This window comes from Phalacrocorax carbo, chromosome 7 (assembly GCF_963921805.1).
Source record: "Phalacrocorax carbo chromosome 7, bPhaCar2.1, whole genome shotgun sequence".
Lineage (NCBI taxonomy): Eukaryota > Metazoa > Chordata > Aves > Suliformes > Phalacrocoracidae > Phalacrocorax > Phalacrocorax carbo.
In genome coordinates, this window is record NC_087519.1 from 51,259,762 (window position 1) to 51,282,332 (window position 22,571).

General features: G+C 42.7%; 1 protein-coding gene across 1 annotated transcript in view; it reads left to right on the forward strand.

Annotated features, from left to right (window-relative positions):
- FNDC3B (fibronectin type III domain containing 3B) overlaps window positions 1-22,571 on the forward strand; it is a 213,302-nt gene that overhangs the window by 26,849 nt on the left and 163,882 nt on the right. Inside the window, exons 2-3 of the mRNA XM_064458004.1 lie at window positions 12,473-12,611; window positions 21,750-21,825. Of these exons, the coding sequence (XP_064314074.1) occupies window positions 12,501-12,611; window positions 21,750-21,825 (187 nt within the window). The 5' untranslated portion in view covers window positions 12,473-12,500. The remainder of the gene's footprint in view (window positions 1-12,472; window positions 12,612-21,749; window positions 21,826-22,571) is intronic.

Consider the following 22,571-nt stretch of genomic DNA (forward strand, 5'->3'; position numbering starts at 1 on the left):
TTATTTTTGCATACTTAAAGCTAGTTACTCTGAGGCTTGTACAACAGGTCTACCCTGTGTTTATAAGTAGCAAGCGGGTTGTTTTTGCCAAGCTGGGAAAGGAATGAAGATTGCCTTCTGGAAATCAGTGGAGCAGAGAAGGAACAGAGGTGTTTTGGGTGGGGTCTGTGGTACTGACTTCCAGTGGCACAGCTCGTCGGGTGGATGGGAAGAGGGGCCACCCCGCTGCACGGCTGCGTTGGCTTCCTCGCACCTGCACTTGGCCCATGCAAGACACATCTCTGTTCATTGCGGCCACGTGTGTCCGCAGAGGTGGTGTGAAACGCTCCTGGGGCAAACACAGACTAAATAGCTTTTGGTAGCGTTTTGGACTGCAAGGGCTCTCAGCGTGGGGTTTGACAGCAGCGGGCTTTCGGCAACAGGCAGTTTATGGTTCCCCGCTGTTCTGCTGGAATTGTGTCCACAGGGCTGGGGATGCTGTTATGGAGCCAGGGAGAGGGAGGGATGTACTCAGGTATCTCACTTAGAGCAGAAGTAAAAGGGCATTTGTCTTGTTAAATCAGGAACTTTGGTCTTCTCGATTAAAAAACCCACAGATGTTCACTAAGAAGATGACAACCAACCGTCTCATTGTTTACCTCTATGGAGTACAACTTCCTTTCTGGGGATTTCTTAAGTTTATTTGAATATTGACTCTAGACTTCTGTACCTCTGAAGTTTGACATGCAGGTAGGGAAATGAAATTTCCTCCAGTGTAATGAGGGAAAATGAAATTGGAGTTGTGTGTTGCACGAAGCTGGAGAGTTGGTTTGCTCTCTGCAGCTTGTCCATTTAAGTTTTTTGCTTGACTAGAATTGTGTCATTTAAAGGATGTGGAAAGCTAACTTTAGTTTCAAGGGTTTGACTTCATTGGAGGTGTGTGTGGTTTCAATAGGGAAGTCATGCTTGGTTGTGTTGTCCCCGTTTTGATTAAATAATAAGTTTGCATTAAAAATTTGTGGCAGTGTGACTGTGGAAGTTTACCTTCCTTTACCCAGCTCAACTTCTGGCTCTTATTATTGTCCTGTACATGAGCCTCTTGACTCCCAAAACAACTTCCTGTTGCTGCCTTTGAGGCCCCTTAATTGTTCTTTATCTTTAAAATTTTACTTTCTCTAGAGTTGTGTGAGCTTCCTAGTGCGTGATGCCTTGCCTCCAACAGGCAGGGACGTTCCCTTGGTTGCGCAGCAGGCATGGGTGTCCAGCTGTGTCTCCTAAAGCGCCATCAAGATTCACTTTTTAATGGGAGCCTGCAGGTTAATGCTAACTGGTTTATCCTAAGTGGAGTCTGTGTAGGCTTGGACGGTCACAGTTATGTCTTCCGAGTTTTTAGGAAACAAGCAACTCTGGGTATCCATCTGCAGACCTAGTGTAAGAACGCCCTGTTTTCTTCCTTCATTTTCTCCTTTTCTTCCCCTCTATTCTACCTTTCAGCGTAAGCTCACAGGAACAACAAGCTGCCATAACGTTTTCTCCTGTTTTGGAGCTAAAAGCAGTAAGGTAGGATATCTTTGGTGATATTTCTTAATTAAAAAACCCCAAAGAACCAGAAAGAATAGGCTGCCTTTAGATTCACTCTTTCAGGGTTTATTCCTGAAGGAGCCTGGCTAGCAATGTGCTGTCAACTGGAAGGTGTGCGCTGCTTGTTCTAGGATTGAGAGGAATTCTCATCAATCCTCAGAAATTTTTCATTATATGAAAAATAATTAGTGTAAGGTGTCCTAATAACCTTTCGGTACTGCTCTTACCTCTTAATGTTCTGCTAAGGCTGAAAGCTGTAGTATCAAAGTCAATAGGTGAAGTATTAAGAAATTGTAATTAACAAAGACTTATAACTTAGTAATGAGTAACTCCTATAACCAGGGGTTACAGGACTGGGGCTGTTGCCTTTTGACTGCACCCAGGGCAGGTGCGGGGGAGATCGTCTGTCTCCCTGGCACCAAGCCACGCGGCTGCCTTTCAACCAGCACTGCTGGGTTCGGGGTAATTTTTTTTTAAGTGATGCTGGTTTCCCAATTCATAATACAAGTTGTCCAGTAATTCATTGTGTTGCTTGTTATCAAAGAACAATACAAATTTGTTTTTATTGAGAATAACTTTCAGCCTTCTGTTGCCTGCATGAGTTGGCAGAGTGGGAATTAACGTAGTTAGAAGGGTGAGGATTCACAATTTAATTGGATGCGGACAGCCTGAGTGGTGGTAACCCCGCTGGCCTGTCTTCCGCTGTATCAACAGAACTTCGTTTCTCCTCCAGGTTGTGTTACAGACTGTGCCCCACTTCAGGCAGGTAACAAAACCCAAAGCTTTTCCCTTTTAAACCATTTAATAGTTAACCTGAGCTTTATAGCTCCATCAGTTGGCATATTTAGCATGATGGAGATTCCACATCTTCTGTTTAGATAGAGAGACCCTATGTCTTCCCACCTTAAAGAAACCAACACCTGCCAGTACTCTACCTTTAAAGATTCACTGTTTTTGATTCCTTGATGCTTTAGTATCACTGGAGACAAAAGTCAGATACCTGGAGTAGGAGAGGCTTCTTTCCTTGTAAGGTGCTAGATACCAATATTACTCATTTGAGGATTTTATGTGTGTGTGTTCTTTTCTGTTTGTGGGTTTTGGGTGGTTGTTGGTGGTTTGTTGTTGTTTGTTTGTTTTTATTAAATATAAATTCCTGTCTATCTCAAATTAAGAGAAACCTTGGGTAGCATACTAGCTTCATTTTCATGAAGCAGTTCAGAAAAGTAAAAGAAAAAACTCTTGCAAATTTTACTGTATGTTTTGTGAAAGTGAGGGATTGTGAAATAAAACTTCCGCTTTTTCTCCTGGTGCTGTAAAGTTCTATAGTGATGGGGTTTGGGTGGAGGGTTTTGGGTTGGTTTGTTGTTAATCATGGAGTTTAGGCACTTAGATCCTGTGAGCACCATGATGATAATGGGTTCAACTTCCCTTCACCATGAGCAACCTCTCCGGCAGCCATCCAGAGGTGCTCCCTTGCAGCGGCCGCTCCGTGTGAATGCCTGTTCTTGAATCCCAGGGCTGAATGGGAGATCTCTCCGAAGCGGTTTCCCACAAAAACACAATGGGCCACTTTGTCAGCGCAGCGTCAGCCTGGAGTCAGGTTAGCGGTGAATGGCGACAACAACAAAGTTTGCCTTGCACAAAGGTGTGCTGAAACCTTGTTGTAAATGGAATTTGGTATGCGTGCTTTTCAAGCGCTGCAGATTGATATGATAGATATCTTCCCCCCCCCCCCTTTTAATTAGTGGTAAAAAAACCCCCACCCCATTGATTTCAGTAGATTCTCCGCTGCACAGGAACTTTAGAAGAGATAACCAAGGTCTTTGTGATGTTATTGCAGGGAGATGATTATTTGAGAGAGCAGGGTTGAAGGGGAGGGTGTTTATCGCCAAATGCTATGCTTATCAACCTCGAACCGTGATTAATACTTTGGCTATTAAATGGAAGAAGAAAGCAAACAGATGACGCGTACGTCCTACCTGACTTGCACCGCTGTGCAAGAACCTCTCTTCGTGTAGAGGTTTCGCCCGTGTCCCTGGGCACGGGCACGGGGTCGCAGCCCTGATCGGGGGAGTTCAGTGCTGAAGTGCACCGCTAATGAAACTGTTAAGAGTGCATGAAGACGCACCCCAGCGCAGATGTCTGCGGGATCGGGGCCCGATTTGTGGACAGGTGTAGGTCTGCATTGAAGGGCTTTGTTCCTCCTCAAGCAAATAGTTGGAATAACTTGGTATTTGCTTGATGTGGTGTTAAAGCTTACTGAATATTTTTTGTGACATCGGGAATTTCATGTACAAATTGCTTTTGTCAGAGGCAATATAGAGTGTGGAGAACCAGCAAAGGATCATCGTTTAATTCGGAAACGTGCGGTGTTGTCTCTGTTGCACAAAATGGCTCTTTGCCATTCGGGTTTGGGCTGTGGGGTGGAGAGCTGTCGGGGCACTGTCACCCTCCACTCCTCGCTCCGGCACGTGGCGGGGGGACCGCGGCTGGAAGAGCTCCGTCCTCTCCTGCTGGCCAGTGGGGAGGAGGATGTCCATGAAACAGAGAGGTCCTGCTTCGTGCCCGTCCTGTTTGCTGCAGCTTGCGCTCTTCTAGAATAGCACAGAGATGCCGAGGGCACTTGGTGGGGTATCGTACAGCTGCCGATTGATCAGCACCCAGAACCCTCACTCAAATGTTTCTGCGAGGGTGGATGAGCGGGAGCAAATCAGTTTGAAATGTTCATTACTGCTTGTATTTTTGGAATTGCATGAATTAATTTGCTTTTAAAAATAAAATGTTTAAAGTAGCTGCTATTTAAAGCAAATTATGTCAGAGCAAATTTTACAACTGGCCATTTTTTAAATGTAAAAAATTCAAATAAAAAATGTAAAGAAAGAATACAAAAAATAATGGAAAAAAATAATTGGCCACTGTTGTGCAAGAGAAGTTAACCTCAGTCTGCTGCTGCGTGGAAGAAGTGCTGTGAAATACTGCGAGAATTGTGTGCCTGAAAGCTTCTCTATTTTTGCAGCTATATCCCTTGTGAGTCCCCTTTCTCTGTTGTGATTAATGTGGAGGAAGGTGAGGAAAGAAAGGTGTGAAGACGTGGAAGAAGGAAAGGACTATAAGCAGCAAAAATGGCTAACTTATTTTTAGATTGAAGAAAAAAAACACAGAAAAATCCAAATGGGGAGAGTGAGTTGTAGGCAAGTTTTCTCCATGTGTAGCTTGCTCTTACGCCAGCGGTGCAGGCCGTAACTGCGGGGCGTTTGCAAGTTTTAGGCTGAGTTTCAGCAGCAGATGAATTTGCTGCTGTAATATTATTTGCAGAAGTGAGAATGCTTTGGAGCCGTTGGCTTAGCTCGTCTGCCTGTGGCTTTCTGCTATGCCATAGGTAATATAAGCCTAATACAATTTTTGGAGACCTTTTTTACTTCTGGTGTATTTTATCCCCTTAAATCGAGCACCATTACGTTTTCACCCGAATATGATGGCGTTTGGGGCATGTGCATGCGGTGGGAGGATGGTAGGCTGGCTTTTGCTGCACAGGTTTTCACAAGATTCCCCTCTGGAAAAACTAGGGGAAAAAAAAAAATGCCTAGCGGCATGAAGTTTTCCTTTGGTAAAAGCCTCCTTTGTGCACCAGCTTGCTTTCTTCTGGTATTTCATCAGAGCTATTATATGCTTATTAGTTGTACTTGCCTTGTGAAATAAGACACTCCTGCATGATGCTCTTTGGCCTGACCTCCCCGCTCCTGATGCTCGGTTCTGGTACGTGTTTGAAGTTACTTGGTTATTCCATTTCACCCCAAGGTTGAGCTAGGGACCGTTTTTCTTTAATAGTTTGCTGTTCCTAAATTACAAACATTTCCTATGAGGGGTGTGCAGCTATTTGCGTCGCAGAATTGTTCTTTAAAATAGTAGTTTCAAGTCTTGAAAACTTGAGGTCAAATTTTAGGTCTAAATAAATGCAAACTACTGAAAATCATTACCCTTTGGATAGCTGCCGTAATAATCTGACACCAGCATGGGGAAAAACACCGTTAACTTTCCTTGATCCCCTGTAGAATTGAATACTGCTGATAATTCCATCTTTAGAGATGCAATGTACCATGGACATGGAAATATGTTGTTACTTAAAATAAAAATAAACTGGAGGGGAATAAACCCACTGATTAATTACAGTGGTTAAGTTTTGAGAGGATGTTTACGCTCTTCAGCTTGCCGGAGATAGGACACAGCTACTGGTGCCCTTGTCTGTGAACTGGGACAGAGAACAAGCGGCAAGCATTTTACTTTGTAGGTAAGGATTCCCTCTCATCTGTTTGCTTTTGTCGCAACGGATTTTTAAAATTGCATCCATTTCTTCAAAATTGTTACGAATAAGCCTGTCTGTTTGGATGCTTTCAGATTAATCTACCGTGTTTGCAATTAAACACAGAAAGAAGGCTTTTAGGTTTCAATCGCTCTTCAGACGGATGTGATTTAACTAAACTAATGAACGCACTTCAGACAAGACAAATTCCAGACTGTTTGTGCCTTGACCAACCATCTGTGCGCATACCTCCAGGTACTGCTCATGTCTCAAGAGGCTTTTCTACATGAACAATTATTACCACTCCTTTTTCAATTCAAGTGGCAAGCCATGGCAGGAGGCTTTGAAAGCAGCTATATTTACTGCTCTGCTTTTCAGTGAAAACATAATTGCGTTATGTATGTTCTAATTAATCTTAAATTTTGGTGTGTGCTGTACAAAATACAATAGGAAAACAGGGTTGTGTGTAGGATTTTTCATCTCCTGCGTGCAAACTCCAGCACTTCTCATTCGGAGCCTTCCTAGTGGGCCCTGTACTCATCTTAAAATCTTAGTGTCTGAGTATGTGTGTGTACAAATAAGTCTGTGCGGGTGGGTATACACATTCTGTTTGTACATTCTAGCAATTCTTTTCCTAGTTATTTTTCTTCCTAGTTATTTTTGAGTTTGTTCAAAGCATCAACTGCATAATGATCAGCAGCGACATGATTTGGCATACCAGGCTTTGATATGGTTCTTCAACTCCACATACAAGCTCCTGGAAAATAGCAAAAGGTTCCAAGAATATTTCTTTTTATAGAAGAGTAACATGTGCTGCAGGTAATGGCTGCTGCGAATGCAAAAGGATTTTCCTATTCTCATTGCATTTTACTGTATTTCTTTCCAAAAGTGAGATTTCTTCTAGAAATATTTGAGTCTTCCCTGTTTTCGGGGCCTGTGTTCCTAAAGCCCTGTTTGACTTCTCGGTGGTACGAACTGGGACTCCCTCTGACGTAAGCCTGTGATTCCATATGTACTTTTTTTTTAACGATGGCAGAACCATTCTAACCAACTCCCCCTTCCTCGTGTCCCAGTTACACCACCACAAGTATTTGAGGGTCAGTGTGGTGCGGCGGATGGGGGAACCTGTCTGCGTTCAAACTAACCGTGCAGATGGTGGTGGAGGGCTTGGGCTGGTCGTGCTCTTAGGATGTGGTTTGGAGGATGCAGATCAGACATCACAAATACTTCCCTCTGCAGTCACAAAACTGCCAATTTCTGAACGTTCTCATTGCAGAACCTGGTTTGCCCAGGATAAGTCCGGGAAGATGCCAGACTGGGGAGAAACAGTCACCTTTTCAGTGACTGCTGGTCATTAGATCAGTTATATTGTCAGAAGACTTTGGCTTTTGATGTCACACCTGATCCAGCTTTAAGCAGGATGGTGGAAGAGGGGCTCATATAATATGTACATATATGTAAAAATAATGATAGAAAGGAGCTTGTAAGGCTGTATAACCTGATATTTAAAAAAAATAAAAAGGTAAAATATACAGTTCTGACCTAAGCCTCTCCTTTTCTCCCCAACCTTAATGGGATGTGTTTTACAGTTTTGAAGAATTAGTGGAGAAAACTTCTATTTCAAGAAAACTACTTTCTTGTTGGGGAATAGATTCTGTCATCTTTGAAGCCACTCTCAATGTCTGAGTTGTCTTTACAGGGAATGCTTTAGGTTAATTTTCTTCTGTGGGGGGCTGGACGCGTGTGTACCGTACATGCCAATACCATGTAATTTCTGGGGCTTGGTATAAAGGCAGGATGGCTTATGGGTACTGATTGTGACAATTAGACATTTATCCTAAATTTAGGAAGGGAAGGTTGAGCACCAGTATGTCTCTGGCTTCTCTGATGGTTGCTATTGCCGAGTAGCATTTGAGCTTAATCTCACGGAAAGCGGTCTGAGAAATGGATGCTGTCGTTCAGTGACACGGCTGGTGGCCAGGAGGGGCTGTGGTCACAGCTGCTTCGGGAGGTCTATGTATGAACTTCATCGTGTTGAAATTGTAAGGTGTTTTTTTTTAGGCTGGAAAGAGAAAATACTTCCTCTTAAAATTTCATACTGTGTGTGTTTCAAATCTTTTCTGTAGTAATACTAGGATTGAAGGTGGTGTCGCTTCTTACTCTTTATGCAGTATGTTCTTTTCTAAGCAGGCAGAATAGCCCTAAGTAAGCACCGCAAGGGTGCAAATGTGCCTTTAGTACTGGATTGTTCTTGTATATTAAATAAACCAGGATATGTGTTCTAGTAGGTATCGGAAAGCTGTCTGTCATCTTTGTAGCATAACTCTTCTAATTCCAGATGATTCTGATAAAAAAGCAGAACACTTTGTTCAGTAGCTTTTAATGGTCTGCTGCAGGGAAAGAAAAACTGAGCTTTTGCATAGAGCGGTCACAGGACTGAATATTCAGAGCTGCTCTTGCTTTTGCCAGATTATCTGAATTTGTCTGCCATAGCAGGAAGAGGTTCTTTGTAAAAGACAGAAGGTGGAAAAAAAAGATCACAGAAAGAAAAATGTTCTTGGCTTACAGTCCCATTAATAGCATGGTTAAAACCTTCTAGGAAAAGTGGGACTTGGGTATCTTGGTGTGGTTGATGCTGCTTTTGGAATTTCAGGAGAACTCTGATGTAACCCGTTGGGTCATATTAATTCACCATACATGGACATTGGTTTTTAGATAGTTACACTTTGTTCTTCTGAATGTTTTGATTTCCCTTCTGGTGCCATGTGCAACTAGTTTATGTATTACTAATTCACATATTGAATTAATTTAAGGAAGCAGAGTCATCTTGGTGATCAGTAGAAGACTGCAATACCCAATTGCAAATCAGGTTTGTAACAGTAACCTGCAAACTTCACAAGGTTTGGAAGTTAGGTTTGGGGAGAGAAATATCAAACTTGGATGGTTATTTCTTTTTCCTTGCTCTATAACAAGATGGGAAGCTGTGATTTCCCGTGTTCCTGGAGGTAGCTAGACAGGGAGATGCAGCCTCCCGCTCCATGTTGGCGCTGCTGTGGTCTGTCCCAGCCAAGCCTAGGGAATGTAGACGCATGGGAAATATATATATATTATTTTTTTTTTAAAATTTAAATATAGTTAGCTTTCTAGACAAAACCCCAAATTTGAGTTAGTACCTGAAAAAAAAAAAAAAAAAAGCTGTGGGTTAGTATTTGGCAGTTCATATTTTAGCTAAGGAAGAGTTCTCATATCCTGAAATGTGATCTGGCTCTTGGAGTCCTTGTCTGGGGTTTTCTTCCATCGATGTCCTGAATTTGCAGGAGAAAGAAAGTGCTTGTGTGCAGAGCTCACCTTTTTTGTATTAATCGAGTTTGCTTATATGAGCGTACCCTGAGGTAGGGGGAACGCTGGGTTTAGGAGGGGCGCAAATGCATGGTGAATAAATCTGTTTTAAGTAGGATGGATGAGCAAATAAGCCAAAAACGTGCGTGAAGCCCATTTCCAAAGGTTTTAGCTTTGGTGTGAAGTCTGCTGGTCTCAAGTAGATGTTTCTACCTCGTCTCATTTAACTCTGCATGGAGTACATCCATGTGAAATACTGTTAAAAAAAAATCATGCCTGTGGCCAGCTGTGTGTTGCTGGCATTACCTCTGGGGGGGGTCCATACCAGACCTGACAAATAGAGGAGGCCCTTTTTATTTCTTTTGCCTTTTTTCTCCAGCTGCCCCCCCCCCCCGCCCAAGTGAGGCAAGCGTAGACATGGCTGGAGTGACAAACTATTAATAAAGCAAAAGGAATGCAGCTGTAAAACTTTAAATAATGACATGTAGCAAATAAATGTCAACATATTGGTTGTTGTGCCTGGAATGGAAACATTACTAGGAAAATATGTAGCTTCAAGCTACAGTCTGGCTTTTTTTCCTTAAGAAAATAGCATCGGCGTGACGCTTAAACTCCGTTAAAGCTGGGGCTTTCAGATTCGGGCTAGATGAACGTGTCATTTATTCGGGGGATGTTTTTTTACATGGGTTTAAAATAGTTCCTATGAACATTGCATTCTTTTAAAATAATCTTTATATATGAATATATATGTATACAAACACAACAAATGTAGATACCTAACTACATGTGTGACTAATGCAGTTTGAGCTACGACTGACTTGACTAGATCAGTCTGTTTTCCATTGAAAGCTGCTAACTCATATGTTCTCACTGGTGTTCAGCATTAGGCTTTTTCAGGCCTTTTCTTAATCCCAAGCATTTAAGAAATGGTTCAAAAACTCACGTGTTCTCTCTTCCTCATAATTTTAAACAACAAAACCCAAAAAAAACCAACTCACACGGCCCCACTCTTTCCCCTCCACCTCCAAAACCCAGCATGTATGAGTATCGGTTGTGGACTTGGATCTTTCTCAAAATCAAAATCTGAAGCTGAAGTAATGAGAAGCAAAAGGATTAGGAAGAAGCTCCAAATATTGCAAAACTTCAGTGGGGGGAAAACGTGTTGAGCAAAGCTTTTGGGCTGTTGGATGGATTTCTGAGCTCATGTAACAGTGGTTGGGTCAGAGCTTTGAATGACGACGCCAGGGAGGCTTTGCTCACCGGTAGACCCATGCGGGTCAGAGCGCTTGACCCTGCGGGCCACAGGAGTGTTTAGCAAGTGTCCTTATTCCCTACTTGGTGGGTGCATGCACTGCAGGGCAGGTTATTCAGGGTAGTGGTGACAGTAGGACTAAACCGCTGCCAGACTCTGGGACAAAGCAGTTGGTGCAGGCAAGAGATGGGACTTGAAACGCGGCTGTGGATGTACTATCCTCCTGGCAACTGTGTCTTAAGCTTGCTGAGAACTTCTGCCCTGTAGCTGAGTCTCAAACAAAAGGAAGGATTTCATTTAAAGGTGGATGAAAATAGATTGCCTCCGTTTATATTTCAGTGAAGTGATGATTAGAAAATGGTGTTTTCACACCGATAAGAACATCGGAAAGAGCTGTGAGAGTCGCGCTAAATTTGGTACCGAGTTAAAATAAAATGCTGGTCTTGAGATGTGTGGCTGAAGGTAACAGGGCTAAGTTTGCACGTCTTCTGAAAAACAAATGCACTTCTAGTTTTCCGGTGCGACTTAGATGTGAAGGGGCCCTGTGATAAGGATGAAAGGATTGGTGTGATTCAGGCCATCACTTCTAAATCGCACAAGTGGTCCTCTTCAGGAGCTGGAGTACCAGCTCCTGCTCAGGCTGGTGTTTCTGATCAGCAGGTCGCTCTCCGGGTGATGGAGATGAAGAGAGTGTATTTCAATGAACCTATTGGTTTAGTTGTTAAACTGGGGGTGGGGGAATAAATAATTTAAAGCCTAGCAGCACCTGGGGCAGACCAGGTATGGGGGTGTTAGGTTTGCAGCATCTGTGGAACCACATGCTCTAACCCTGGTGAGGTTGGCCCAGCCTTTCATCCCCTCCGGAGCAGATGAACTCAACTCCCAGTTTATGGCTCTGTAGTCAAGTGCTCCATGTAAATACTAGATCCCACAACGCTTTCCTCGTGAACGGGGATTTCCCTGTTGCCCCTTGCCAACAATTCCACACTCTGTACTCCGATTGACTTGTGCCAGCTGATTACCTGGCTGTTACCAGCCACCTAAGTCACAGCATATTCTTTTCTAACTTGAATTTGTAATATATATTGAATTATTTGGGAAGACTTTGGGATTCTCTGGCATGCAAGGTACTGAGGAGGCTGCCTGATCAGCACTGGACATGTAGGGTTGCTTTGCTTAGGAGTTGTGCAGAAGTCTAGATAAGCTATGCGGTTACATCATCCATCTTAATCACTAAAGAACTGGATTACTGCCTCATGAAACAGCATGACAGTACCCTTAATGCTGAATTGAGACTTGTTTTTACACAGTAATCTCCCTGTGATTTTCATGATGCTTATGTGTCGTATCAATTAGCCATGAAGGGGGAGGGTATGCTGGAAGTGATGTGTGATTCTTCGCAAATCCTTAAGCGAGGTCTTCTGTTGCCCTTGGTACAGCACAAGGTGTTCAGGGCATGGGGAAGTGCTGTCCCTCTGCTGAAGCAGAGACCTTAATCCTTTGGATCATGATTAAGTGGAAGCCAGGCGCCTGCTCTTTGTGTTCTATGTGGCAGTTCACGCTGCTTACAAGGCCCTAGAAAGAAAATAAAGGTGTTTGCCTTTGAGCTGTGGATATCGGGTGAAACTGATACCACATCTTAACCACATGGATGGTGTAGCTCGAGAGCTGTGTAGCAAGCAGGGTGCTGATTTTTAGAAACAGAGCAAATCTCCCTCAAAGCATCTTGGAACTTGCCTATTTCAGTGGTATGATGAGGGCTGGGGATTATAATTGTGGGAAAGAGTGGAAATCTGGCTAGTTGGTTTTTGGAAGTCTTGCATGGAAACTTGACTCCATGTGCTCCTGATCTAACAGTTAAAACCTCCGTTCAGTCCCTCAAGTTCCCCTATGCATCCCGTTACAAAAGCAGGTGTCCCGCTTTCCGTTGCTACCTTAACGGCAAAATCCATGCGGATGCTGGTGACCTTCTAAAGTACAAGCGGGTTTTCCAAGGTCTTTAATTGATGCTTCTCTTGCAGGAAGCCCGTTGAGGAAAATTCTCCATGAATGTACGTCACAATGATGATGACCGACCAAATTCCACTGGAGCTGCCACCGTTGCTGAACGGGGAGGTAGCCATGATGCCTCACATCGTGAATGGCGATGGATCACAGCAGGTCAGTGAGCTTTGCAGAAAACGGCTGGTTTAAATAAATGGTTTCTGGGCCACCAAGGGATTTTGAAGATGGGGCAGATGGTTTTGCTAGCGCTAGGGAGGGCAGAGTATTTCCTGGAAGGTGGAAATCTGCCCTTACACTAGAAAGGCATTAAAAGCAATGCTTTAAGTGTACCATTAAATTTAATGTGATTATTTGCATGTGTTCACTGAAGTTTATAATGGGATGGAAATAATGGCTATAAATGCTATGTATTTGAGGGCTTTGCAGAAAGTTACTCTCATTATTTACTTGTGCTAGCTGTGGTCCAGACGTCTTGCTGGTATCTGTGATGAGATTTTAAGAACTTAAAAATGCTTAGATTGTAAAGAAGGGAGAGAAAGAAAGAAGTGGAGAATTGAAGGCCAGAGTCCTGTGATGTCTGCTATTCCCTGCCTACCTAAACGTGCTGATCCCGGCAGACCTGTGTATTACCCTGTGCTTCATTACAAGAAGCAGAAGTTAATTTGGAGTGGGCTTTTGAAGGAAGGCAAGTTTGTAGTTGCTTTTATATTTTTCTGGGAGATGCTCTCTAATAAGCTTGATCAGGAGTAGGAGAGTGGTACCTTCATCCATAACACCACCTCCATGTCAGGATATGGCTTGGCGGTTCAAGCTGATAGTTGGTAGGTTCCCAAACCTGTCATCTTGGGTTAATCTTTCTCTTTGTAGAACATCTACCCTAACAATTTTTCTGTGTTACTTAATTTGGTTCCCTCCCGATTTGAGACATTTCAGCAAAGTAATTTAACTGATGTAGAAATAAACTGTCCTTCATGAATCAATATAAAATGTCGTTTTGTTACTTTGCATTCCCTTGATCATTTGTTCTTCCCTCGAAGCTGTGTTTTGAGCTACACCAACCTCCAGAGGAAGAATAATTTCCGCTTTTCTTGTAAGCTCCTCAGTCTGTTTTGCTTTTCTGGGTTCTCATTATGATACAGGTTTACTTTGCTGTGATTTTTTTTTTTTAAATTAATTACTGCACAGTGTGCTTCAACTTGAAAAAAAAAAAGTAGAAAAAAAAGCTTTTAATGGCTCTATTTACCAAATCCAATATTAATATGCTTAAGTGAAGGAACAATCTTGTTGATACTGGATAGGATAATTGTTCTTTAAATATGCCCTTTCCTCCTTGCTGGAAGCCATTTATCAGGTTAGACTGTCCAGTTGGTCCTTCTGTATTACAGAAAGAATAAATGAAGTCTTCCGAGCCCTAAGTCAGTCTTTGAATTTCCCCATCAGTGGTGATTCAGCAGCCTTGCTTGGCAGATGCCTCCGTTGCCTTTAAACTGGCTTCCCATCTAATGTTTTGGAGTAAAAAGAATTGCTGATATACTGGAAGTGCATTACTTCTTGCATTTGCTGTGCTATGCAAATATGACTCAGCAGGACAGTTCTGGGCCAGGTTCCTTTTCTGCTTAAACGTTTGTTGGATGATGCTTGTAGACCTCATCACCGTATGTCTTTAAGTTGGAATAGCAGCTTTCTGTGACACATTTTATTGGCCTCTAGTCTGGATCTGCCCACATACGTTGCAAAGCTTAGCTGCAGTAACACTTTAACATTTTCATCCTATTTCTGAAGCTTTAGTTGATGTCTTCACTTTTTAAAAGTACAATTCTAAAATGGAATGAAATTGCAATAGATGCTTTGTTCGATCTTTGTATGTTGTAGCAGCAAATGGACTATGTTAATTGTTCTTAATGTGATTTGTTATGTAATGTAGAAGCAAATGCTACGTGTTTGTTGGAAGAGATTTATCTTAGTTACTTGTAAGGCAGGAACAGCCTTCAGATTAGACGCACGTAAGAATGACTTCCTTAAGAAGGATGGTTTATATTACTCCATAAGTAGGTGCTCCTTTTAGAAGGACATGTGCTTTTCCAGGGTGTAATTACAGTCTGTTAGAATCTGGCAGTAAGGAAGCATCACAGCTGAGCTGGTGGGAGTTGAGACGTGGGGAGTTTTACAGGCTGCAGTGTGGCCAGGACACAGATCAGTGCCTTGTGCTCTGGAGCTGATGGTACCTCTGATGAGATGCTCTGGGTGCGCCCGCTGTTGCTCACCCTTATGCGTTACTGGATATGTGAAGCCTCAGCCATGGTGGAGCTGTGCTATGAGCTGGACCTGGAAACACTGAGCTTCAGAGAAAAGGCTTTGCTCAAAAGAGCAGTTCTTATACGTGTAGAAAAGAGCAGCCTGGAGCTGGTAAAACACCGTAGCTTTACCAGCAGCCAGACGGAGCGTGGTGCAAAAGGCAATTCTGCCAGGAAACAGTCCTGCATTGTAGGACAATTGCATAGGAACATTCAGTTGGTCTGTGTTGCTGGGGATAAGAGCTGCAGAGCTGTACAGGGCACAGCTAGGAATGTCTCTGCCTGCTTGACAGTAATCCCTCTTCTCTGCACTACCCAATGGCATTTCTAGCACTAGCTTTTGGGTTTTTTTTTTTTCAAGTTTCCCACACTTAATTTCCACTACTGCTGACTGTATTTAATGCTTTCATGTCCCTTCCAGAGTTGCTGCATACTCTGTTTCTGCTTCTAATCCATTTGTAACTCCTGTGGGGATTCGGGGAGTGATAATTAACCTTTTGGTCCAAGAATTTCAATGGCTTCCGGTAGGTACTCCACTGCAAGCTCTCAAAAGCGTGGAGTATAAAGTGGAGGGGCAGCTAGCTGTGCCGTAGCACGTCTGTACGGAATGCCAAGCTGTTTAGTTTGGGAAATCTTATTTTGGCTTGGTTCACTCAGTGCACCTGCAATGGCGTAGCAAGTTTTCTGCTGGCCTGCTCTTTGTAAAGGTGTGTTTACCAAATCCTGAGGATTTTTTGCTGTTTGGCTGGGGCCCAGGCACTGTAGGTAGTGCTGTGTGTGCTTGTTCTTGTCTTTTAGGGTCACACACTTTGAATAAGGGAGATGGAGTCCGTCTGAGTGCAGAACAAGATTTGGTACCTTCTTGGAGCACAAGTCTGCGCACCTTGCAAGTGCTTGAAAGCGTGTAGCTGGGTTTCATACTGTACCTGAACAGCAGCTGAGCTGAGTGAATGAACTTTGTGCCAAAACTTAGAGTTATTTCTTCATATTTTCTTGAAGGTTTTCTACACGTAGAAATGTTCCTTTAGGGAAGAATACTTGCACGTGGGAGGTTTGTTTCAAGAAGAAAAAGGTTTATAACTGGTACATGTCTAAGACACCTGAGCTGAGAAGCAGCAATCCGTGAAAAATGGCTGTCAGAAAAAGGATGATGAAATTTCCTTCTGTTTAAATAGACTGACTTTTAAAGCCGATTTGGTAGTCATAGGCATTCGGACTAGAACGACGTTAGCAAAGTTAGCCCATGGGCAGTGTTCGTTATCTAAGAAGTCTTTAGAATGAACTTTTCTCTTTTCTGAAGGAATTTTAACTGAAGGATGTTGGTGGGCAAACTCTGAGACTGTTCTCGCAAGTAAGTTTCTTTGCGAATGCAGTGAAACACAAATTCGCTAGAACTTTGTGACTCTTAATTTCTTGGTTATCAGAGCAATTTGTTACGCAGATGTACTGTGTGGTTTTTTTTTTTTTACTGCTTGTTTGGAGCGTGTTTAACTTGTGATAAATTAGGTTGTTCAGGATCTGTCGCTTGTGGGCTTTGCTATCAATAGCACTCATTGTAAACTGGCTGAATCACTTCATGCTTCTATTTTCTCTCCTATGGAAAAAAAAGGATAGTTAAGCCCAGAACGCTATTATCAAAGTATTATTTTTAAAAGCCACTGTTTTGTTATCTTAAGATGATGTAGCACGTTCCCTGATTTTTCTTATTGATGAGAGGTTGAAAGTATTTATCCTCCCCGCTCCTGTGTGGCTGAGGAGGAATGCATTCCTGAGAAGAATATTGGGCACAGAATGGTGTGAACTCTGTGGTCCTTCCTGTGGGATGGAACTAGAAACCCGTCAGGGTCTGGGGCACAGTCTTTTAAAGTAGAACAGAGAATGGACCCAAGTGATTATTCTGATTTTTGGGGGGGTTTGGTGGGTTTCTTTGGGTTCCCCACCTTCCCCCTTCCAAAGATGTAATATATTCCAAAAGGCATGCACTGTAGAAACTGTAAATGCAGTAGATTTTAAAAACTTAAAGCATTTGTGAGGAACCTGTGGCTGGATCCCAGGTGGTGCTGTGCCCCCCAGCTGTATGAAGCATGATATATCTAAATGGGGAAGGGAAAATTCGCCAGATTGGAAAACGCTTGAGGCAGGGTTTTCGTAAGTCAAAGCAGTGCAACTGGCTGTTTGATCTTAGCAAGGAAAAGGTTCTCATAAAGTGGAAATATTTTAAAGCAAGCATTGGATTGTGTTGCATCATGTGGGTGCGAGTGAACGTCTTCCTACTCGCTGCTGCGCCTGCGCTCACAGGTGATCTGCGGCAAAGCAGTTGGAGGTGATGGCCTGTCTTGAATGTGAATTTTCTTCTGTGTGCTTAAAAACCACTTGTATAAGTAAACCAATCAATACTATACAAAATAGGGAATAGCGTATGCCCCTGGTCTTTATCAGGTAGCATTTTTTTGTCTTTGTATGAGACTGTTTACCCGCAACGTATGTAGTTTTATATTCCTGAACCTGAGCTTCAAGCCTGTGGTAGGATTTGGTGGCAGGTTAGTCTCTTCTCCTGCTCCCAGTAGGCACGAGACTCGGGTAGTAAGAATGAGGGGGACATGAGCGACATGTGTTTGGCTCGTCATGAAAACTTGGTGTGGAGAGAGAGCGATTCTTGCCAAATTGGGGGTGTGTGTGATTTTAAGTATTGACAGGAACTATGCAGCTTAGTTACACTGATCAGTCTTAACAAGCATAACTTTAAATAAGGTTTAATAACATTCGTAAATCAAAAAGAAAAAAAAAAAGAGTATTAGGGCTGCGGATGCAGCAGGTGAGGTTGAATTTCAACACTGAGTGGGTTAAACTGCTAAAGCAAACATCTGAGTACCTCCTTAGGGAAAAGGAAAAGCCTTTGGGATTGTGCTGCTGACCCCCTACTCACAGCTGTCACAAGCTCCAGCGTTTTGTGATGTGAGGAGGCCAGGGGCCTGAAACTGGGCTGGAGCGTCCTTGGACCTCGCCCCCGTGGTGCCGCAGGGCAGCAGCGCGGGCTCAAAGTGACTTTTCAAGCTCTCTCTCCTCTTGCAGCCATCTCATAAACGTGCATGCTCGGCATGATGAATATTGGAAGATACATAGGGCAGTTAAAGATTGCCTGTGTTTGTTTTCATTAAAATAAAGATGTTACTTTTAGGCTTTTTTTAAAATTGCTTTTTTTCAGATTTTTAAATTAGGTTTCAGAAACAAAGCGTTCTCATGAAGAACCCTTGTGTCGAGAGGAAGCAGAAAAGCTGCTTTCTAGGCTGCAGAATATGGTTTTGCAGTCTGGGATGTAGGAAAAATAAATCTTTGAATTAGTTTGACACATTTAGTGTGTCTCAACAAAAGAAGTCGCAGTGTGCCTTGATATTATTTGTCCCAGACAACTGGGACAAATCGGGGGCGTTGGCTGGAAAATGCCCAGCGTCTAATACTCGAGGTGGGCTGGCTTTAATGGTTTGACCTCAACCCTGCAGCTCGTTAGTCGGGGCTTTGCAATTGCAGGCTCTCAGGGGGTTCTGCGCGGCATGGGGTGGGTGCAGAGGGGTTTGGGTGGTGGGGTGGGTTACGGGGTACATGTGCTGAACATCCTCCCTTTGCACCCAGCCCTTGCTCCAGGGTTGACTCACACCAGTCACACGTCGGCTGTTCCCGTTTGCTCTCAATATAGCTGCCTTCGCCCAGCAACAGCCCGTAAGTGCTTTCTTCTGCTCCAGAGGTGGCTAATTTGGGCGTCAGTGCAGAAGGATGTCTTCTAATATTTCAGAACTTAACTACTGTGTTTACGTTTTTGGAAGCGACAGCTACAGTACTTTACTCCGATGCAGTTCATGCCTACAGTACAAGTTTTAAGTCCATTATGTGCACTGATGGTTACTGGTTTTAGCACGTGCTTTTCTCTGCCACCATAGCTGGAGGATGATTTCTTCACTGTTCTGAGAAACCCTGCATAGCTGGAGGTGGCCTTTTCAGCTGTACACAAAGCGTGGTGGCTCAGGGACCCAGGTTCTCTTCTCACTCCTTGGATCTTAATTTTTCTGAAATTTTGCTGAAGTGAATAAATTTCACAAATATCGGTGTTCCTCCTTCTGTGGCACAAAAAAACCCACCCCTACTCTGGGAGCGCAGATCTGGTGGGGCTGCTATCTTTAGGTACAAAGACCTAACTATTTTAGTAGAAGTCAAGGTCATTCACCTCCTTTGAAAATCTTTGTGCTTGTGTATATGTTTAAGTGCCCAACTATCAAAAAAACCAGATCGGTTATGGCTCTCAGCTTTGTGGAGTGTTAGGAGGTGAGATGGTACAAATTGTACGCATTTCGCAAATATAATTTTATGAACACCGAAGCTGAAAAATTTATTCAAGAGCCTGGGAAACCAGGATTAGTTTTATTGGATCTTGGGTGAAAACTGTGGTGAAACTTGCTGCAAATCATTGATTGGCAGAATAAAGCACTTTTTTTCCCAGCAGCAGTATAATTTTGAAAAGGCCTGTGGCTTAATTGCCCAGCTAGTAGTTTAAAAATGTTATCCTTACAATGTATTTGATATTTAACCTCAAAACAAGATCCTGGGTGAAAATACTTTATGGTTTCTTGTCTTTATTGGACTGTACTTAAAATTTGAGATAGTATAGCCCCTACTCCAGACAGGCCAAGGAGAGTTGATGGTTGTTATCCTGCAGCATGCAATGGGAAACTTTGCTTTCTGACCAACTTAATCCCATGTTTTGTGACAGTAAATAATGCGGAGGGTTGTTTTTTGGTTTTTTGTTTGTTTGTTTTTTTTTTTTGTTTTTTTTTTTTTTTTAATATATATGAAGTATTTAGGCTGTTCAACTCTGGGAACTGTCAATAATGAATACACGTAACATTTAATAGAAGCTACTATATAGTAAGTCCCAGGCTCTCCCCACAGGCTCGATGTGGGAACAAAGACGTGACGGCTGCTGCCCTTCAGGAAACAGATTTGTTAATGGCACCATTTGCTTGTGTTAAAAACCTGCATAATTAGGCAAGGATAAAGCTACTTCATTCTGACCGTCATAAGCAACAGCTGTTATTGGGGATATAATCTTTTTTTAATGTGGAAACCCGAGGCATTATTTTCAAAGCACAACTGCAGGGGTGCTAATGCAGACACGCGGTGATGGACCTTTTGCAAGGACTCCTTGAAAAGGAATTTGTCAGTCGTACCCTTCTGATAACTCTGGGGTAGAGGTGCGCCTTGCGTAGTGAGAGGAACCCTCTCTCACAGTCAGTTTTACATCTGCCATTAAACTCAACTCCCCGCTTCAGGAGCAAGACAGAGGTTTTTCCATGTACGAGACATCAGTCTAGGGAGGGTGTGTGTTCTGAGGAGCCGGACCAAGTTCTTCCCAAGGTGCCGTGGTGTGCTGGAGCGGCTGGTTTACTTCGATCAAGCGTGTTAATAAATAACAAGCTCTAGAGCTGTCGGTTTAGACACGGAATTCAAATGAGCTAACGAAATATTTTTATGATTCTTTGCCTCTTTGTGTTCAGGTTTCTGGTTTGTTGGTTGGTTTTTTTTCCTTTCTAAGCTGAATGACACTGCTTTGTTCTGCGCTTCTTTTGACCTGATGCCCATATCCTGTTGTGGATAATCCATGCCTATTCATAGCAAAAGAGCACTTAAATGCTGTCACTTAAATGTTGATTGTTTGGTGATTAGGGATGGAATGGCTTTGTGCCTCTTATCTTTCCTGAACCATTTATTGTGCTCTGTATGCTGGATCAGATCCACCCTGATCAGAGCTCGCTGAGAAATTATTGTTGCAGACAAAAAAATAATGACTTTCATATGCCGTTTTCCTCATTTCCAGCTTGTGCTTTATAAACATTGCTGGACTAATGGGTTTCTGTAGGATTACTGTAATTCAAAAGGTCATCTAGGCAATAATTATCTTTCGCATTTAGCTTAAGGAATTCAGAAACACAGCATTAATTCAAATTTTGACTTTCCAGATTGAATAATTAAACTCTGCATGCAGGTGTCCCAGCATATAAAGACCAGACCTAAATTCAGAGTTTTCATTAAAAAGACAGAAATACAAATTTTCAATTTACACCAAGATTAATCCAGATTTTGATTGAATTTCTGACAATGCAAAGTTAACAGAAGCGTGCTCAAAGTATTTGAAAAAAGTTTCACAAGCAGCAAGAGCATGGGGTAAATGATCGCTAGTTCCCAGTGAAAGCCTCCATTAAAGAAAGAAATCTAAATCCCAACTTCTAAACTCATCATTTTAGACTCCTGAAAATTAATAAAGGTGAGTACAACGTACACTGAACTGGGAAGCATTTTGATGCTCCCTGGTCTTTGTAGCATTCCCACCATCTGCAGAATTCAGCAACAGGAGACTGGAGTGGTATTTCCATTATTAAAAAAAAATTACTGTATTTGTGACTGAATAGTTTATTACTGGTTCTGTGTGCAACTGTTGACCCGTGTGTGTGTCTGTGGAGTTTGCTTAACTGAGATCTCTTATGTGTAGGACTGAAGGATAAACTTTTAAAAATGTAATGGATCGACTCCCCTTATACCGCAAAAACCCTCTATTCCTGTGCATTTGAAACCCCGATGGGGCCTGGTGCTGCGTGCTGGAGTTCATTACGTGCTCTCTGCTCTCATGTGCCTAAAGATGTACGTCCTTGGCTATCGGCGTTTGGCCAAGTTAAATGCACTGTCAAGAGTTTGGTGGTGGAACCTAAGCCATAATTCTCACCTGCACAGAACTGAGTTACATCTTTATTTCAGCTCTGAAAATGTAGATGAGTAGGTAGGCTTTAAACCTCTACTGGCTCTTGGACCCTGCTGGCACCCAAAGATGTAGTATACCACTCTGTTCCCTCCCTGCCCCCATTTCTCTTCCAAAGTACAGATAACACAGTTGCTGGGTTGGGAAAATTTAATTTTTGAAGGTCATGGTGAGACAAATGTGTTTTTCTTTCGGCAGGTCTTTTTGGTTCAAGTTAATCCAGGTGAAACCTTTACAATAAGGGCTGAGGATGGAACCCTGCAGTGCATCCCAGGTAAGAGAACGCATGAACGCGCGGGCGAGCGTTGCTGCGGTATGGAAAACTTGTTCTCTCATCTCTACAAAAATGTGGTATGGAAATACAGTGGAGCACTTAAGGGTGAGCACTTGCAGACCTGACTGCCGTACGTGTTGTAGGACTTCAATGGCTCGGAATGAGTCATGAATTTCTTGCAAGTTCAGGAGATTTCTTTCACTCTTCAGTCATATATCTGCATTTTTTTATTATTTTTATATATATATATGTGCATATTTCCTTATAACCAAATGGTAAATGCAAATGAGAGATCCCAAGTTAGATTGAAAACTGGTAACAAATTAAGTGGATATCTATGGAAAAACTATTCTGTGTTCATACAGGCACCGGGAGGGATGGAAAACGAGCAGAGCAGTACAGACATTGCAGAGTGCTTGGAGAAGTCAGATTGGTTTTGAGCAGAATTTAAATTGGTTCCTTGGAAGCAGAGCTGGTTAAATGTGTAGTATTGAATAAAAGCATGTAAGCAGTCTTTTGATTGCTGTTTTACCTCTCTGTAAAATTGTGCAAATATGATAAACAGTGCTTGTGTTTTTTTATGAGAGAGCCCACACAGAATCTTTTAACAGGTCTGAAGGGAGAAGCGATAAAAGACCTTTCAGATTGTATATTAAGTACTGGGAAGAGGGTTTCTAGCTAGTAGCAAATACAGCTTTGAGGTGAAGCAGATATTTCCCTAGGTATAAAGCTGTCTACAGTAAATA